We start from the raw sequence: 18,135 nt of genomic DNA, 5'->3' as shown, positions 1-18,135 counted from the left end.
TATTGAAGAAATAAATATATCAAATCTAATTAAAAACATAAATAAGTGATCAGTTCTATACTGTTATGGTCTGTAAGATATATTTATTCTCAGTACTAGATGTGGTCTCAACAAACCCATGACACTAAAACAATATTATTTTACCATTTATCTGGAAATGGTGTCTGTTTATTCTTGCCATACAGTCCGCTGTATTAATTATTGCTCGAAAGGTCTTGCCATACCAGTTTATTCCTCTGTATTTACTTTAGTTTCTTAGTTTATTCTTGCATTTTGTTCTTCATTCATTTTCATTTAGTTTAATTTGATTATCCTCTTTTGGTTTATTGCTATGTCCACTTTAGTTTCTTTCCTGTTGCTAGTTTTATTTGATCATTTATTGACCATCAGTAATCTTCACTCATCACCTGCTGCGCCTCCTAATCGTCATGTGTTTCACATCATGTGTTGATTTTTCACTGTTCAGCGTCGGATTCTCTGTTTTTATGCCATAATTCACATCTAGTTCGTCGCTCCGTTTTATGTCCCGCTTCTCCTGTTTCAGAGTTTTGCGCAATGTGAACGTCTTTTTTTAACTCCCTACGGTGCAGGGCGGTCGGGAAGCGTATCGATGGGGAAAAGGCAGACTGACATAAACCTTTTAAAACAACGGAAACAATTTCTGCATTCTGATTATTGAAATTTAAAAGTGCTGTGTTGTTCTATCACCCCCGTTTCATACCAGACCACTTACAGCACCGGTGTTAATGCTATACAATGAACGCTCTCTATCGTGGTATCACCATGGAGGGATTTCTTGATTTAAATGGGTTCATTTTTCAGAGGGATACACAGTGAGGGCATCGTGATTTTAGCTACCAGTAGCAGGAGAACGGAGCTGCGCCAAGAAGCTAACAGAAGCTAATAAACACTGAATAGAGCTGCCATTGATACAGTTGCAGCTAAACATGATTTAATGTTACATGATTCAGTTTTACCAAGTTGCTCAAAGTCTAAACAGGTATTGTTGTGGATTTAAGGTGTAAAGTTTACCTTCGACTAAACGCCCCCCAAAGGCATCCCAGCGCCCCCCTTTTGTAAAAATGTCCGCCAGCGCCCCTTGCTGTCCTCTGAACGCCCCCTGGGGGGCGGTACCGCCCACGTTGAGAACCGCTACACTAATGCTTATTTTTTCTCAATCAGCTGTTCAATGAAACAGCAACAAGTTTAAAACATGAAAATGTTTCCTTTGGATAAGAAGGAGAGACGGACAAAGATACCAAGTAGCTACTGAACTAATAAAGGTGCAAAATAAAATTAAAAACCAGAGAAAAAGTTTGTGTAGCTACATTTCCAACCTGATGTGTAGCTGCTGCAACCAGAGCTTTAAACCAACATGGCTTCCTGCAGCGCAGAGACTCCCAGGTTTTCTAGTGCAACACATTAAAGAAAAAACATTCATGGATTCACCAGCGGCGTTAAAGAGTCAGACCAGACTGAACCGTTTTCTGTTTCTGCAGATCTGGCAGCGATGAAGGAGATATACGACACCTGTTACTAAATTTACTCCCACCAGTTATGACTTAAAACACATGACTAACAGCACGGTGTTTGCACTTATCTGCACTTTCTATATTCACTTGTATTCAAAGATCAAACTAGATGACTTTTACTGTAAATTATGTATTTAAGCAGATATTTAGTTCCTGTAATCCTGGAATGTGTTACTTTGGTTTTTTGTATGATCTTTAGCTTGTCTTTATAGTTTAAAATGAAATCCAACTCAAATAAAACTTGCATCATTTATCTAACTGAATTGGCATCAATTCAAACCCAATTAACTTTTTACCATGAACCACAAAAAAGAACTAAAGATCCAACATTCAAATAAAACCGAGTCATTTGATTTTTATTTTTAAAAAGAAAAAAGGTTTGTAAATTGTTTATTATTGTGAAACCAAGTGGATTGTTTTGCATGCATTTGAAAATCCTTGTGCAGGTTAATATTTTAAAGCAGCATCAGATTTGGGTTTTTTCTTGAATGTCACCCTGTAAAAATGTTTCTATTTAATGTTAAAGTACTTGTGATTTACCCAACATTTTATCTGGTTTTGTGAAGAAAAAACAACAAAAAACACACTTCTCCTTACAAATGGTACATCTGCATCAACTGCCATTATTTATAAAAATTATTTATACTATTGCAGGCTAATATTTTATCAAAGATTTGCAGTAACACTAAATGTTCCTGATTGCAAACATAGAAAACCATCTTTACCAATGCAGTTTGTGCAACAGAAGCTGACACTTTTTAAAATCAACTTGCATTGCCATTAAAACCAATCCTATCGCTTTTACTGGTTGAAGAGGACAGCAAGTGTTTTTCTTCAAAACTGTGTCAAAAATGTTTTTTTATTTTTACTGTAGCAAAAAACAAGACCAAAACAAGAAAACTGTAATTGAAAATGTGTTTATTTCAGTTTCTGTCTCCACGGTTTATGACCTGGGTCTCTCCTTCTTGCCTTTGTAAAGCGCCAGCAGAGACACGTTGGCCACTTTGACGACCTTGAAACGAACTCCAGGGATGTCTCCCACGGCATGACCCTTACGACCAAAACCGGCCACCAGAACCTCGTCGTTCTCCTGCAGAACCAGAACCACAGGGAGGATGTTAGAGACGACAGAACTCAACAACAAACATATTAAAAATAAATCCACACATTTAAAAGCTTCCACTTAGGAATGGGAAATGAAAACGTGAACATTTTGTCAAACTGCACACATTGAAGCCGTTTACCTCGATGAAGTTGAGACAACCGTCATTGGGGACGAAGGCCGTGATCTTCTTGCCGTTCTTGATGAGCTGGACTCTCACACACTTCCTGATGGCAGAGTTGGGCTGCTTGGCCTCGACACCACTGCACAAAAACACAGAAATCTAATCAGCTGCAAAGCAAATGAACCAGAGCACAAGCAGGGACCATCTTTATTTTTAATTATTCATAAGGCAAATTGACAGTTTTCTGTACTTTCCAGAGCTCTTATTATACGAAGCATCAGGTAGTTTAATTTCCTGTGTGACAGCAACATTTACCTCCTGGGGAATGAAACAAGTTAATCTTGCCTGGCTGTACTCACACTTTCTCCAGGACGATGCCCTTGGCGTGAGAGGCTCCTCCGAAGGGGTTGGCCTTCAGGGCCGTCCCCAGGTGAGCCTTCTTGTACTGCTTGTCATGCCATTTCTGCTCACGCCGGTGATTGCGGAGCTTCCTGGCGGTACGCAGACCACGACACTTTCCTAAAGAGAAACATATGTTGCATTACTTTGCTTTCATCTGTGGCATCATTATCAGACTCATTCACAACCATCAACATCACGAATCCATCTTTTATTGCCCATCAGCACTACTCTAAAACTTTAGGATGACTAATTTACTTGTGTATTAGAAACAAACCAAGCTGTTATTGTTTTTAAATACCAATAATATCACAATTGACAAAAAAATATATAGTACATTTGATATGGAATACATGCTTTCTCTAGTCCCAACCTTTATTAAAAAATACACTTAAGTAGCCAGAATACAAATTTATATTATCACCACAATTTTTTAAGTTGTTTAAAAATTGTCAATGTTTGTGATTTTGGGTTAAATTTTCATGTTTTAATGCAAACAGAGGAACAAAAATGTCCCCAGGCTTTTGTTTCTAACAGCAGTGCTACATTATTTAAGTAATTCATTATGCCAATTTGTATTTTTGACACAAATATGGTGGATTAAATATTTTGCTACACTATCTACTGCTTTGGACAGTAAAATTTCCAAATAGTTTTTGGAAATTTTAGCAGCATTAAGACCTTAAGTCAGGTCACTAGTCCTAGATCAGAGGAACACACATTACGAGTCTAAGAAAACAATGTTTATATCTACATGAATCTCACAAAATAGCATCAATATATTAAAAACTACAAGTATTACTGAATAGAGAAAGCAGTTTTTACAGAGGACAACATGGAAACCATACTAACAACGGATATCTCCAAAATATTAACTTTCCAGAAACGATCCATTTAAAAGCTTTTGATGTTATCTGGTTAGTCTACATAATCATACGCTAGTTTCAGCCTGTTAGTAATATTAACGTCAACAATTAAGCAGCATTAAGATCGAATTGCCGACCAGCAACTAGTAGCATAGCCACATTATGGCCGCTCCACGTTGCGGAGAGACGCCGTAGTAAAAACCTCTTTTTTTCTCGTTCCCTTTAGCATTTTACTGAATTAAACACACAAGAAACACCTCAGAAGACGTTCTCATAAAACGTCGATATGAAAAATGTGTATAACCGAGACATAAATTGAGTATTTTTAATGAAAACTGAGCCTTACCCATGATTGCAGAAGCGAGTCAGGGATTGGAAAGGAAGAACCCAGCATGCACCGCGGCAATGTGTAGTCGGAGGACCCCATCTGCGTACGACTGCAGAGTGCCTGAGTAAAATTAAGTCGTTTCAGAAATGTTAAATGATGTTTTTTGTGCAATTTTTCTTTAAAGCTCTTGTTGGGATAAATTAAGTATAGTTAATAAACCAGAAGATATTTGTTTTAAAAATATTTTGTAGTTGTCGTAGATAGACTATGTCATTCTCCAGAGGGGGACCTAAAAATTATAAATATTATTTTATTAAATTAATTAATTAAATTTTTTGGATTATTATCAACCCATTTTTGTATTTTTACAGTAGGTGGCGTTATGTGTTTGGCAGGCGTAATGAAGTATTAGCGCATTTAATCAATCATCACTTGCTAAATGCTAAATACTTTTTTTTAATTGGAAACCTTATTCAAACAGCTATCATAGCTACATTTACAAGGAAATGTCTTTTAAAAGTATTTTTGAATTGGACTGATACATGTCAGCATATGTAAATATTTTTAGTGGGAAAAACAGAATAGAATAGGAATAGAATATAATGATATTGATATATGATGGGCATTTTACAAATATGGTCATATGGTCTTTAATTTTTCTGCCACCTCTTCTTTACAGTCACATCTCACTTGAAGTAATATTTAACCCTCAAATAGCCACGATTACACTGGTCACAGATTATGATGGCTAGAATAATTAGTGACCTTACTGTACAGGCCTGTAATTAATGCTAACGCTTAAAACAAAATTTAAAACTAAAATTTAATTATTATTTAATTTACTGGTGATGATTTTCCGACGTGGAAGTTGCTGTCCTCAGTAATGTATCTGCTGGGATAAAACTGACCAAATGTGGAAACCATAACTGTTTAACCAGAGGTGGGACTCCCTCCACCTGCCCTGGCCTCTCCTGATTGGCTGACTCCTGAGTCCATCACCGGGGCTTACAGGCGATGGGCTGATTTAAGTAGATTAGGTTGTGCTGGGATGGAAAGGGAATGTTTACTGGCATCACTCTCTGGTCAGAACAGCAATGGCTTCTCTGTGGAAACATTTCTGCATCCTCGTCCTTCATCTGCATTCATCTTCCTCATTCCTCCAGCGACCTGCCAGCAGGTACGTCAGGAAGAAACAAACCAACACTGAGGCTCAGGCTCTCTAAACCTCAATAGTCTCTGATCTTTGACTCTTGGCACCTTCACTTATGGATTTGCTGGTCTGTTTCTCAGCTCTGATTTGATGTGTTTTAACTTCGTTTAAAGCATGTTTTTATTTCTACTTTATTTGAGATAAAATAGGGAGTCGTGTAATCTTTAAATACCACATGGTAGCCATGGTTTCAACATCCAGCTGGTAATGAGCAACATTTCCATCTTTTGTTGGTTAAGTTTTGAGTTTTGGTTACATTTTTGAAAGCATTAATCAGCTTCTCCATAAAACTGAATGTTCCTATGTATAAAGAAAAAATGTCACTGAACTAATGTTTATTAATATAATCTGATAATTAACAAACAAGACAACAGTTTCATAAACAGTTCAAATTGATTCTGAAATCCTCTAAATCAGCTCAAAATGGATGTTCTGAAAACCTTGTCTTTAGTTTACCTGACTATTATTTTATAAACTATAAAGTTTAATTTAATTATTGCATAATAACTTACATCCATTCTTTATTTGTAGCATGTTTTTCTGTTGTCAGAACAGCAATAAATCCTGCGGAGGACAGCATCTAATATTTAAGGGAAATGTTTATTTATAATGTTTGAACTGTTCAGAATTTTGACATTTGAAACAATATTTAGTTAGATATTTAGTTCCAAATCGTCACAGAAGCAGGTTAATGGCAACCATTGAAATCTTGTGTTTATTATTCTGTAATAATCTTTCTGCTTTGAAAGCTTTTTGAAGCTTGAAGCTTTTTTCCGTGTATTAATAAGATATTTGTTCAGTCAGCGAACACGTAAACTTCAAAATGTTGTGCTTTCTACTTTGTTTGTTGATGTTTTCTCACATTTACCCAGACAGAGCAGATCTGACCTTTCACCCCCAAAAACTGATTTTCTTCAGTTACTTTGAAAATCAATTTCAGACTCAGTTTATTGCATCACAGAATCTCCTAAAATAATCCTGCAGTCAAAGTCTTGCCTCAACACAAATCAGTTTATCTATTTTATTTGTTATAAATTCAGAAAAACTTACTTTGAAAAAATAATTCATGATTAGTTGATTTTAAAAGCTGATTTATATGTTGAAAGAAATGAAAACTTGCCTTTCATGCAACAGAATGTTAAAATGTTTGGAACTGTAATTCAACCTGAGTTTTATTATTAATAAGTGTTTGTTTGTTTGTTGTCTAATTTCCTAAGTGAATCTAAAAAACAACAGAATGATGAATAAAACAGAGAAAAGTTCAGATTTATAAGAACTATTCAGAATCTCTTATTTAATTAAATACTAGGGAAAATAAATGAGCTTTGAAATGATTCTCACTAAATGCTCAGATTTGTTTCTTTGCTACATTTGTCTGATATCTGCGTGACGTTCCTGCATCGTTCTGCTCGTTTTTCTCTTCAAACCTTCATCAGCGTCATTTGGTGGCATTTTGTTTATGTGCAGTTCAGCTCCAGAGCTTTGCAGGTGCAGACAAGCGACCCAATAGGCCGAACGGTGCATTCATTTGAATTTCACAATGATAAAATAGTAAAAAACAATATATCTGTTTCTAATTTTAAAGGCTTTCTGCTGTCGAAGAGAGATTTGTTTGGAAAACTGACCATAAACTGACACAGAAACGGTAAAATCAAACAATATGCTGCTTTGTTTCAGCCTCCTTTAACTTTTTCTACATCATTTATTTTCATTATATTTTTCATAATTATTTTTTGTTTCTGTTTTCACCTTTGGGGGTTGGACTCCACTGATCTCAGGTGAACAGAGACCCTGATCCTGTGTGCATCATCCTGCATCGGCTCTCACTGACACATATTTGATCCTGTTTCTTCTTTAATCCTCTTTGTTCCTCCTGCCTCTTAGCCGCCTGCTTCCTTTTCACCAACAGGCCTATAAGCTCATTTCTGTTTGACTCGCCGTCTTTGTCCACATTTGGGTCATCTGACCCACTTTACTGACAAAACCAGCGACCCAAAGATTAACGCAAGAATACATGTGACATCGTGATGTTTTAAACTGACCGACTTTAGTTTTATGGCTGGAAACGACTAGAACAGGATGGAAGAAAAAGCTTTTAAAATCATTCAAACACAGGCAGAGGAGGGCAGTAAAAATGTACTTTTAGGAAAATTTCTACTAGGTTATGCTTTTTAATTTTACTTCAGTAATTTTATTATGAAGTGTCTCTACTTTGAGTAAAATTTCTTCACACTGAATGAAAAACAAACCAGAAATTGACCCGACACAGACACACACCTGCAGTTTTTGTTAAAGTTTCATCAGTTTTTTATTGAGAAAAACTGATTTGGAAACTTTTCCTTTTGCCTGATTTTGTTATTTTTTTGTTACTTATTTGAATTATTGTCATTTTGGTCCTTAATATACTAAAGTTTCCACCTAACTTTATATTTTGGTTCCTATGATGATGTAATTTTTAAATATTAAATGATTAATAATTAGATCTGCTAATCAGTACTTGAGTTAGACTTTTTACCAAATACTATTTTACTATTAAGTAATTTCTTGGATGGATCCTTTGGTGCTACTCTTACTGGAGTATTTATCTCCTCTGCCTCCTCTGATTAAATAAAAAGAAAAAGTTAAGTTATTGTACAAGCACATTTTAACACACAAATAGCTAAAATATGAAGAAACTGAGCTTATCATATAAACTTTGGGTTTTTTGAAAATAAAAATTTGCTCCCCTTTGATTCTGCTTCTGGGAATAAATGTTAAAAAGCGTTTTTAGTTTTTAGTTGTACGACGTTTTAAGTTTAACCAGGTTAATTAAACATGTTTGCATGTAACAGATTGTGTTTTGGTCTGATGAAACCAGGATGAAAACGTCGCTTTATGTCTGCTGACGTGAACACAAGCAGATGCTTTATAGATGTTACTTTAAGGATTAAGACGACAGGAAATCCCCCACTGGAAGAGAGCCACTTTCTTTCTGCATAATCTGCAGAAACCCATTAATTGCATCATTATATAATCGCTGCAGTCCCTCAATCTGCTGGCCGCTGCCCTGATGCACCACACAAGATCACATAAATCTTGTTTTGGTTGCAGGGATTTGGTCAATCAGCCTGGATTTGACCGCTCTATTGTCTGTCTATTTTTCTGACTAAGATGCATAATTCATCCGTTCATCCTCTGAGAATATAAATTACATTTATTGCTGCATGCAGTTGGACAGATGGGGGAACTGATTAACTGAAGCCATCTTAATATTGGAACAGAGATTATTGGTTATTGCTGTTTGTATCTGGATGTTAGAGTCGGATCTTGGAGTAAAGTTTAAATGGGATCCAGTTTCAACTTGATAAATCAGTTTTACACAAACCATCAAAGAAATTGTTTAGTTTTGCAACTTTTACTACATTCTACATGGATTTTGAGGTTGACCATTGACTTTCCATGTTGTGATTCTGATGTCCATTTAATTCTTTATTAGTTTATACAGAGAAACTCCTGGTGTATCTATTCTTATTCTGCTTAACAACCCAGAATATGAACATTTAGTTTATTACCTCATTCAGCACAGAACAGGAATTAGAACAAACTTAAAATTCAGAGAAAGTATTTATCTTTTCTATTGGTTCATCTAGAGAAACTACTCATTACCTTAGATCAGTGGTCCCCAAACAACGGCCCGCGGGCCGAATCCGGCCCGCCGCCACATTTGGTCCAGCCCCTTGAACAATACCAGAGAGCATTCAGATTTTTTTCATATATTGGTTTTTCCGGTTTATATGTGGATTTTTCTTCAACCACCAGGGGGCTCTTGAGCAGGAAGTGTGTCCTGTAAACTGTGTGTTTTGTTTTGCATGGCGCATTGCTGCCATCTGTTGGACTTTTAGGGAACTGCTTGACTTTTATGTTATTTAATCAGTACGGTTGTTTGCTAGCGGTAGAACAGATGATATAGACCTGATATAGACTCATTAGATTCCTCCATTTGGTGATGCAAACTTTAGTTTCACTATAAAATTAAAATTTTGAGTGTGTTATGTATTTATATTTAATTTTAACTTTTTAAATAAAATACATATTAACAAACAGATGTGGGTAAAGCACCCAGAAACTGAGGTGACAGTAGAGCTACTTAAATATATTTTTACTCAAGTAAAAGTAAAAAATGCAGCATAGTAAAAATATTCCTAAAAGTATTTTTTCCAAAACAGTTTCTCAAGAAAACGTACTTGAGTAGATTCTAACCAACTCTGCTGCGTTTCACCTTTTCCAATGGGAAACACGTCTGACATGCCAGAGACTGTATAAGACACTATATCAGCCGAAGAGTTATAACGTGCCAAAAAATGTAAATAATAATTATAAACTAGTTAGTTTTGGGTCATCAGACCTGCAGCATCAATCATTTCATCAGAACCTGAAGGAGATTTCTTCATCTGATCAGCAGAGAGGAGGATGTGTTTAAACTAAAGTTATTATTTTTGGCGTGTTGCTGGAAAAACGTTGATGCTGCTTGAATCACTGATCTCAGACTCAGATTGTGCCGGTTTGAAAGAGAGGAAACTAAAAGATTAATCAGATCTCCTGTTTCGAGTTAAGCTGATTTCAGTATTAGATTCTGGTCCATTATGTTCTACTTTAGGCATTTGTTTGGAAAGTGGGTCAGAGCCGCTCCACTCTGCAGCAGCAGCACATCTTTCCTGATCAGCAAGTGTTGCTTTTAACCCAGCGGGTCACCAGCCGGGTCACTGGGCCCACATGCTCTCTTCACGGGTTAAACTGGAGGCACTTTGCAAATATCACTTTTCTTTTACCAAATCTGCTTCATAGAAGAATCCACTGCCCGTCTCTAACTGTCTTTATTATTATGGATTTCTGTGAGGTCACTTAGAGTAAAAAACAAAAACAACACGATTTCCTGCAATGTCCTGAGAGATTTTCAAACAGAAAGAAAGCAGAACAAGGAGCAGGACCATCAGGATTGTCTTTCTTTTCAAAAACTATGAAAGCTGTAATCGCTCCATTTCTTTTTTCTTATCGCTGAATCATTCAACTTTACTGCGGTTCTTCTGGGTTATTTTCTGACCTCCTGGGTGAAAAACAAAGTCTGTAAAGGGTGTAAATACTTTTCTACAGCACTGTGTTCACAGACTCGTGTAATAAATTAAAATATTATGCAAAAGTCAGTTTATTTCAGAAACTTTATCACTAAATAAACATTAGATGAAGGTTTTAATTCTCTTAATTGGATGATTTTCAGCTTAAAGTCATTTAAAACAAGACAATATAAAATCATAGTATATTAAATCAGACCAATATAAAAGTACTTGGCTAAAATACTTTTATCAAAACAGTGCAGGTTTGATAAAAAAATATGTTTAATACCAGCTTTAAGGTTATAAATTTACAAAACGTGCCTTGAATCTGACAAATAAACTTCATCAAATCTAATTTACAGAATAAATTAGAATATTCAATCAAATGAATATGTAGATAATTTTTACAAAACTATTTACTTTTTTATTTTTATTTTTTCTAACTAAACTGCTAATTGGAGGCAGGTCGTTATACATTTTAGTAAAATTGACTAATTTTACACAAAAGAATTATCCAATTTTAATTAAAATTAATAAAATTAAAAATAATTGGATTAGATAACAATATGAATATGTAGATAATTTTTACAAAACTATTTACTTTTTTATTGTTTTTTCTCTAACTAAACTGCTAATTGGAGGCAGGTCGTTACACATTTTAGTAAAATTGACTAATTTTGTCAAGCGTTTAAAAGAGTTATCATTCCATTTAATATTTGCTGATTCATTTTAACCAGAAACATTAAGATTAAAGACAAATCTCAGTGTAAAACACTGTAATTAGATGAAGTCAAAGTGTTTATTAGAACTCATTATATTATGCAGAAATCATAATGAAACGTTGTTGGTAATTCTTTATCTAACTTCTGTTTGCAGCTCAGCATCTGTAATCAGAGGTAAGTTATGAAGTTATTCATCTGAACATTTTAAACAGAATCAAATGAATAAAGGTGTAAATCTGAAACGTGCAGCAATTTTATTAAGACATGTTTTTGTCAACTAATGTAATAATATGAATGTGATGTTGTCAGAACTGCAAAAATAAACTAAATAAATAAAACATATAAGGGTAGAATAAATGTGTGAACAAAGGAGAACATATTTTTATGTTAAATACATAAAGTTCTTTGTGAAATCTGAATAATTTTTAATTTTTTCTTATCTAGATGAAGGAAGCAAAACGACGATGAGGAATGAAGAAAACTTGTTTTTCACCGGGGAACCGGAGGTGAGTTTAACAGCAACAATCAGTTCAGGTTGATTAAAAGACGGCAATTAGCACCATGTGTCATCATAATGTATTTATAAAAAAGAAAAAAGTAAAATTAACGCAGTAATAAAAAATCAGACGAAGGTAGAGAAGCCAAGTAAAAGTAGCACAACCTCAGTAAACTTATATTTAAGTAAAAATAAAAAGTATCTGTCAGAGAAATTACTCAAGAGTAAAAAAGTATTTGATAAAAAGTTAACTCTAGTACTGAGTAACTGATCAAATGATCAATCATTTGATATTTTAAAATGTCATCGTCTGATGGATCAAAATATAAGGTGAAAATTTTTGTATTTTAGGGATCAGAATGACAATAAGTCATATAAACAGAAAAAGTTAAATCAGACAAAACATTTTATCCAAATCAGTTTCTTTCAATAAAAAATTATGAAACCTTAATAAAAACTGCAGGTCTGTGACTGGAGGATTTCAGGTAAAAACATTGTTTTTCATTCAGTGGGTAGAAAATCCAGAAATGTTACTCAAGAGTAGAAATACTTTAGAATAAATTTACTCATAGTAATAAAAAAATACTTTTTTTCTAAAAAGTTACTCAAGTAAATGTAACTGAGTAAATGTAAGTAGTTACTATCCGACTCTGTTTTCTGCAGAAACCTCAGGCTTCACAGAGAAAGTTGCTCCAAACAGCAGGAGCTGCTCTTCCTTTCTCTCCTCTCAAGGTGACTGACATAATAATAAAATAATAATAAAATCGTCTCCTCACAGCTTTCTAATGTTCTTGTTGTTTTCCTGCTGCAGGTGCTGTCCAACGGAGAGCCGTGTATTTTGTTCCAGGCCAGGAAACTTTCTCTGCGCTTTGAGAAGCAGAGACCCGTGGACCTGACAGAGCTCACCTTCTCTCCCCAGAAGCTTGTCGACACGAGGGAGTCGCTCTGCCAGCAGGACAGAGCCGCGTACGTTCACAAATCTGGAGCAAACACACCAGGACAACATCATGTCAGACACTCTGGGCAAAAAACAATGTTAATAACAGTCTAAAGCAGTGGTTCCCAAACTTTTCCTCCTGCTCCCCCTTAGTGGTTTTCAAACATTTTCTGGGGCCCCCTATGGATTACAAATGGCTGTCTGATTGAACGAGGCGTGTGAGGGGGTAGGAGGGGTGGAGGAGGGGAAGAGAGGATTCTTAGAGACTCCCTGTCTGTAAGAATGGGGGGGGGGGGCTCGACTTTTTGGGGGGCAAAATAAATGTATGTAGCTGAGCATAGACAACAACATCAGTAGCCTACAGGCTACTTGTTAAGCTCAAGGTGCTGTATTGATGTTAGCTAGTCATCTTTTAGCTAACATTACCTGCATCCAGCAGCTTTACTCAACTCAGTCGGTTAGTTTGGCGGAAAAACTGTGAAAAGTTCTTTGCGTTTTGCTGGTTTGCTGCCATGATTCTAACACACCTGTGTAGCTCCGCACAGCAGCAGCAGGTCTCCTTCACCGCCACACAGGTGTAAATACAGCGCGAGCGTCCTAGCGCTCGTGTTGCATTTAAAGGCGGCTCGGAAAAACAGGTTACAACATGTTAACAACGGAGTTTTAACTCCTGATAAAATTGACAGGACACAGATATGGGAAGTGTGGAAGCCCCTACTGTATCAAATTGACAGGAATAACAGAGAGTTGGCCATTCTAAGGTAAAAACCCAGCGCATATAGCGTTCATGTTTTTTTTTTTCATCCAGACGGCTTCCCGTGCCCCCCCTGCAATGGCACGGCGGCCCCCCTACGGGGCGCGCCCCACAGTTTGGGAACCTCTGGTCTAAAGGATAGCCGAAAGTCAAAAATAAATCAAGTTTATTTGTACAACACATTTCAGTGCTTTACATCATAAAAACATGATACAGATTTCAGAAACCAGGAAGAAACATTCATCAAATCATCAATAAACATCAAATATGTTGCAGTGATTATGGACTGAAAGCAGCTCTAAATAAACGGGTTTTATCCTTTATTTAAAGGAACTCGCTGTAAAAATGGCATTTTTGTAAAAAAAATAAAAACAGAACTGATCATGTTTTGTATCTGTGTGTCTTCTTCAGGCTGGTCATGAGGTTTGGAGATGTGGAGGATTTGAGAGGCTTATCAATCAGGTTAGTCTGTCTGATAATCAACACTAAATAATAACCTATTATTAGTTTTGAACTGCTGTTGAAATCTGATGTTAAAAACCACACAATGACAAATCATTTCAAAACTTCCTCCATCTTTAATGTGACATATATCACATTTGCAACATGTACTTTTTTTAGCTAACGTCACAGTTTGCAGAAATGTTACAAAGGATCTTACAGTAAAAATCAGTCAGTCAGTAGAAGAATAATTCAACGGTATTGTACATATAATGTGGTAAACACATATAATAATGTAGTGACATCTCAGAAACTCCTTTAGTTACGGACGGCTGCATCCTGGGTGCACAAAGCAGCGTGATCACAGATCCTTCCTCTCAACAGCCATAGACTTTATAACTATCGCTGCTCACAACAAACTCCATAAGTTGTTTACATTTATGATATTGTTTACACAGGTTTCTACTTTCTTGTTTTTTCAACAATATATAATGAGCACGGTTTGTGTATTTGCAGCCTTTCATTTTGCTGCAGTTACACCTTCATCTCACAGCTGAGTGAGAATAAAGGATCTTTCTGTCTATTCTATTCTGCAACAGACATTTCTGTGCATAAAATATAAAAATGATACAATTGAATCCTGCAGGATTGATAGAGGCTCTGAGAAAGAGCGTCTCTTCATCTCAATATTTCATCTGAATATGCGCACAAAAGAAATAATTCATTTTCTTTTCTCCTCTTTTTATGTATAATGTAGTCATAAATCCACTAAGTAATGCTTCCAATGAGAAATGACTGATTTGGACCTATAGATCAGTGTGGATAATGTGATTTGATTGGCAAAGAGCTGTCATGTCCATACTCAGCCACCAGAGGGCGAAGTTTATGCAGCTGTATTAGATTGCATTATTTTGTACGAATAGTAGATTTATGTCCTTTTGCAGCCTCCAGGTTCCTGCTTTCTGCAGCTCAGTAGCTTTCAATAAGATATAATTTGTATTTTTTAAATAAAATCCCCTTCCTTTGCTTTCTATATAGGAAGTCTTGCTGCTCTCCCTGTTTCCAATGAGTGTTGCAGTAAAACAAACGATGAGGTTTGTTTTGTCTGACTATCTTTCTTTCTCCAGATTTCAGCTCTCCAACACATTTTACGAGTCCTCGGGTCAGTGGTGGTTCTCCGTGGACCGGGTCTCTGTTTCATACAACACTTCGGAGGAGGTTGTCTTCAACGCCACGGATGTTTACGCTCCGGCCTCCTCCTCCTACCGCTGCCTCCATGTCAGCAGTCTGCAGAGATACAGCGGTCTGTTACTGCCGAGCACTGAGCATGCGCAGCGCTGGGCCATCACCTTCATCGACTTCCAGGTACCAAATAATGTATGGGGCCCCTGAACCCGCCCCGCCTCCATCCATCTGCTGGAGGGCAAAAAGCTTTTGGTTGAAGGTGATTATCAGTGGTTAGCTGTTTAACTAGCAACACAACGTGCTAAATCTTTAATGTACCCCTGATATGCAAAAATACGGAAGCGCATTGCTATCATGCAGGGGGAAAAAAAAATTCGAGCGCTATCACGTTATAACGTGATACGTATCTTGTTATAACGTGTTACGTACCTTGTTAAAACTTGATACTATCTTGTATAAACGTGATAGTTATCTTGTTAAAACGTGATAGTATCTTGTATAAACGTGATAATTTTACGTCCAGGAAGTGGCGATATTATGCTAGGCTATTCCAGTGGCTAACAGTAATTCAAAGCTTTATTTATTATTTATTTTGGAGAGAGGAAGTCTTTTATTTTGAAGAATGCTTAACAGGATCTAGTTTTGTCTTTTGCCACTATCTARCCTTCTGTTGATTTCGGTTGCTTGGTTACGAACAGCCGTTGCCGTTGTTCAGCAAGTGTACTGTTAAAAAAAAGAAATCTGAGCAGAAAATGTTCAGCAAATACATCTGAGCCTCCGTTCTAATCGCTCTTTAGCCATTTCCCGAATCAGAAGCTACAATCGGAAGCCAACTTCAGCTTCGATCCARMCAGTCAGGAACGCCGCCATAGCTAGAGAACCGAATTGACGTTTCCTTCTGTGCAGCCCCGTTCTATTTAGGATCCTGCTCAGAGTAGCATGCTATTAATGGTTTTAACCACAATGCAAAGCAGCATCCGTATCGTGTAGACCGAACATGAAGGGAAACCTGACCGATTCCTGTTAGCCACTGTAATAGCCTAGCATAATATCGCCACTTCCTGGACGTAAAATTATCACGTTTTAACAAGATACGTATCACGTTTTAACAAGATACGTATCACGCTTTAACAAGATACGTATCACGCTTTAACAAGATACGTATCACGCTTTAACAAGATAAGTATCACGCTTTAACAAGATACGTATCACGTTTTAACAAGATACGTATCACGTTATAACGTGATAGCGCTCGAAAAAAAAAAATTTCTGCGTGATAGCAATGCGCTTCCGTACAAAAGAAAAAGGGACGCAGGGCTTTGCTACTAATTGCCAACATTATGACAACTATAACAAGATCAGAAAAAAGTTTTAATAAAGAAAAAAACATGGAGGGGAAGGGAAGTAGATCAATAATTCTTGCTTGACTTTGACAACCCCTAACATGTAGATGTGGTGTATGTTAAAAAAAATTTAAAAGGCGACCCAAACACCAACTCTGACAGATCATCAGTAGAGCAGGCTAATTGACAGATCTGACAGATCCTCAGTAGAGCTAGCTAATTAGCTTCAACTAGCTAATTAGCTAGTTGAAGCTAATTAGCTTCAACTAGCTATGTTAGCTTAGCTAATAGCAGCCGTAGCTAATTTACCACAGCGATCACTTATTAATAATCGCAAAGATAAACATCAAGCCTAAACACTTAAAACTGTAACAGACTGAATGTTCTGTTCTTTGAGTGGGAAATGTTTGAGTGTTTTTTGGTGACGAATTATTGTCAGTTACCATGGCAACGAGTCTGGGCGTAATGTAGCCGTCAGAGAAGAGCGGGGAGGAAATGTAGCTTTGAGTTGTTCTTTAATGGTTTTTCTGTTGTTTTCCCCTTTGCCGTGGCCCACAGCCCTAAAATACATCTCCAGGTTTTATTTTGTTAATGAAATTGTTCTACCGCGGAAGCGCGGCTATGAACGGCAAGAAAAATCGTCCTTTTGCCCTCCAGCACAAAATTCCCGGATGTAAACAATAACCTGCAAAGGGTCCATCATATGTCTGTTGAACTCAATTAAATCTACTTTAATAAATGGGTATTGATATGTTTAGATCCAGGCATTCAACATCAGTGGAGGGAGGTTTTCTCCTGCGAGCGACTGCACCACTGTCCTGACCCCGGCCATCCTGATGGGCCTCATCACCTCCCTGATCCTGCTGCTGGTTCTGGCCTACGCCCTGCACATGGTGGTCCACCTGAAGCACATCGAGCACGACGACGACCAAAAGCCTGACATCTACTTCCCTCAGAGCCCGGAGCAGCTGGACCACTGCTGTGAAGAAAGCTCCACGGAGAAGAACGTGATGTAGGACAAAAAGAACGTTCCTGAAACGGACAGAGCTGTGATTACCCATGGAGTAATGTGCTTTCTGCTCAGGATTTCATTTTTAAGGAAATCATTTTATTAATTATCTTTGTAACATATTTAATAAAAATATTCATGAGAAAAAACATGTCTCCTTTTTAAATTTGTTTTTCCAAGTGTTAGTTACAACAACTAATTGTTTAGGTTTCACTTTAACAATAGAAAACAGTATGTTGGAGTTTCTGTCTGCATTTTGTGGTGCCTCTCCAGATACTTCTGTTTCCCGCATACAACTCAAAAGCATTAATGTGAAACCAGCTGGTTATTGTACATATTAGGCTGGTGCTTTTTGATCTGAGCAGAGATGAATGTCTATGACAACCTGTACTTTGGAATGACAAACATATCAGTTATGTGTGAGGCAGCATGTCTAACAGGTTTAAGCTCCGCCCCCAAACCTGTTCTACCTGAACTAAAGCAGGAAGCAGTTTGTGATCGCTGTTTCCTGCAGAGAGACTCCCAGACGATCAGATTCACCTTCAGACCAAACTAGCAGCTTCCTCTGAGTGAGTCCAGCTGCAGGAGAGAAAAGTG

General features: G+C 36.8%; 3 protein-coding genes and 1 long non-coding RNA gene across 5 annotated transcripts in view; 2 read left to right on the top strand and 2 right to left on the bottom strand.

Annotated features, from left to right (window-relative positions):
• The window catches only part of LOC103464331 (uncharacterized), a 14,357-nt gene extending 6,833 nt beyond the window's left edge, over positions 1-7,524 (bottom strand). Inside the window, exons 1-2 of the long non-coding RNA XR_533643.2 lie at positions 7,513-7,524; positions 5,035-5,036 (exon numbers count right to left, since the gene is read on the bottom strand). This is a non-coding gene — a long non-coding RNA (uncharacterized LOC103464331). The remainder of the gene's footprint in view (positions 1-5,034; positions 5,037-7,512) is intronic.
• rps23 (ribosomal protein S23) lies at positions 2,434-4,471 on the bottom strand. Its single transcript, XM_008408354.1, has 4 exons — positions 4,370-4,471; positions 3,118-3,277; positions 2,777-2,897; positions 2,434-2,622 (listed from the first exon to the last, which is right to left on the bottom strand). Exons 1-4 carry the CDS (start codon positions 4,371-4,373, stop codon positions 2,476-2,478), a joined length of 432 nt encoding a protein of 143 aa, XP_008406576.1. The 5' UTR covers positions 4,374-4,471; the 3' UTR covers positions 2,434-2,475.
• On the top strand, positions 5,389-17,644 carry LOC103464332 (V-type proton ATPase subunit S1-like). 2 transcript variants are annotated; one of them, XM_008408355.2, is made up of 9 exons: positions 5,389-5,528; positions 7,147-7,206; positions 11,528-11,547; positions 11,818-11,879; positions 12,533-12,601; positions 12,681-12,835; positions 13,972-14,022; positions 15,129-15,366; positions 17,288-17,644. In XM_008408355.2, exons 1-9 carry the CDS (start codon positions 5,446-5,448, stop codon positions 17,543-17,545), a joined length of 996 nt encoding a protein of 331 aa, XP_008406577.1. In that variant the 5' UTR covers positions 5,389-5,445; the 3' UTR covers positions 17,546-17,644. The 2 variants fall into 2 exon arrangements, with proteins under 2 accessions (XP_008406577.1, XP_008406578.1); XM_008408356.2 differs by lacking the exon at positions 7,147-7,206 and having other exon boundaries at positions 5,390-5,528; positions 17,288-17,642.
• Positions 17,645-17,905: 261 nt separating this feature from the next.
• Positions 17,906-18,135, top strand: part of LOC103464364 (nuclear factor 7, ovary-like) — a 2,801-nt gene continuing 2,571 nt past the window's right edge. The window contains exon 1 of the mRNA XM_008408404.2: positions 17,906-17,978. Within this exon, the coding sequence (XP_008406626.1) occupies positions 17,906-17,978 (73 nt within the window). The remainder of the gene's footprint in view (positions 17,979-18,135) is intronic.

This window comes from Poecilia reticulata, linkage group LG5 (assembly GCF_000633615.1).
Source record: "Poecilia reticulata strain Guanapo linkage group LG5, Guppy_female_1.0+MT, whole genome shotgun sequence".
NCBI classification, from domain to species: domain Eukaryota; kingdom Metazoa; phylum Chordata; class Actinopteri; order Cyprinodontiformes; family Poeciliidae; genus Poecilia; species Poecilia reticulata.
Note: the sequence above shows the minus strand (reverse complement) of the source record. Positions and strands in the feature narration are given on the sequence as shown.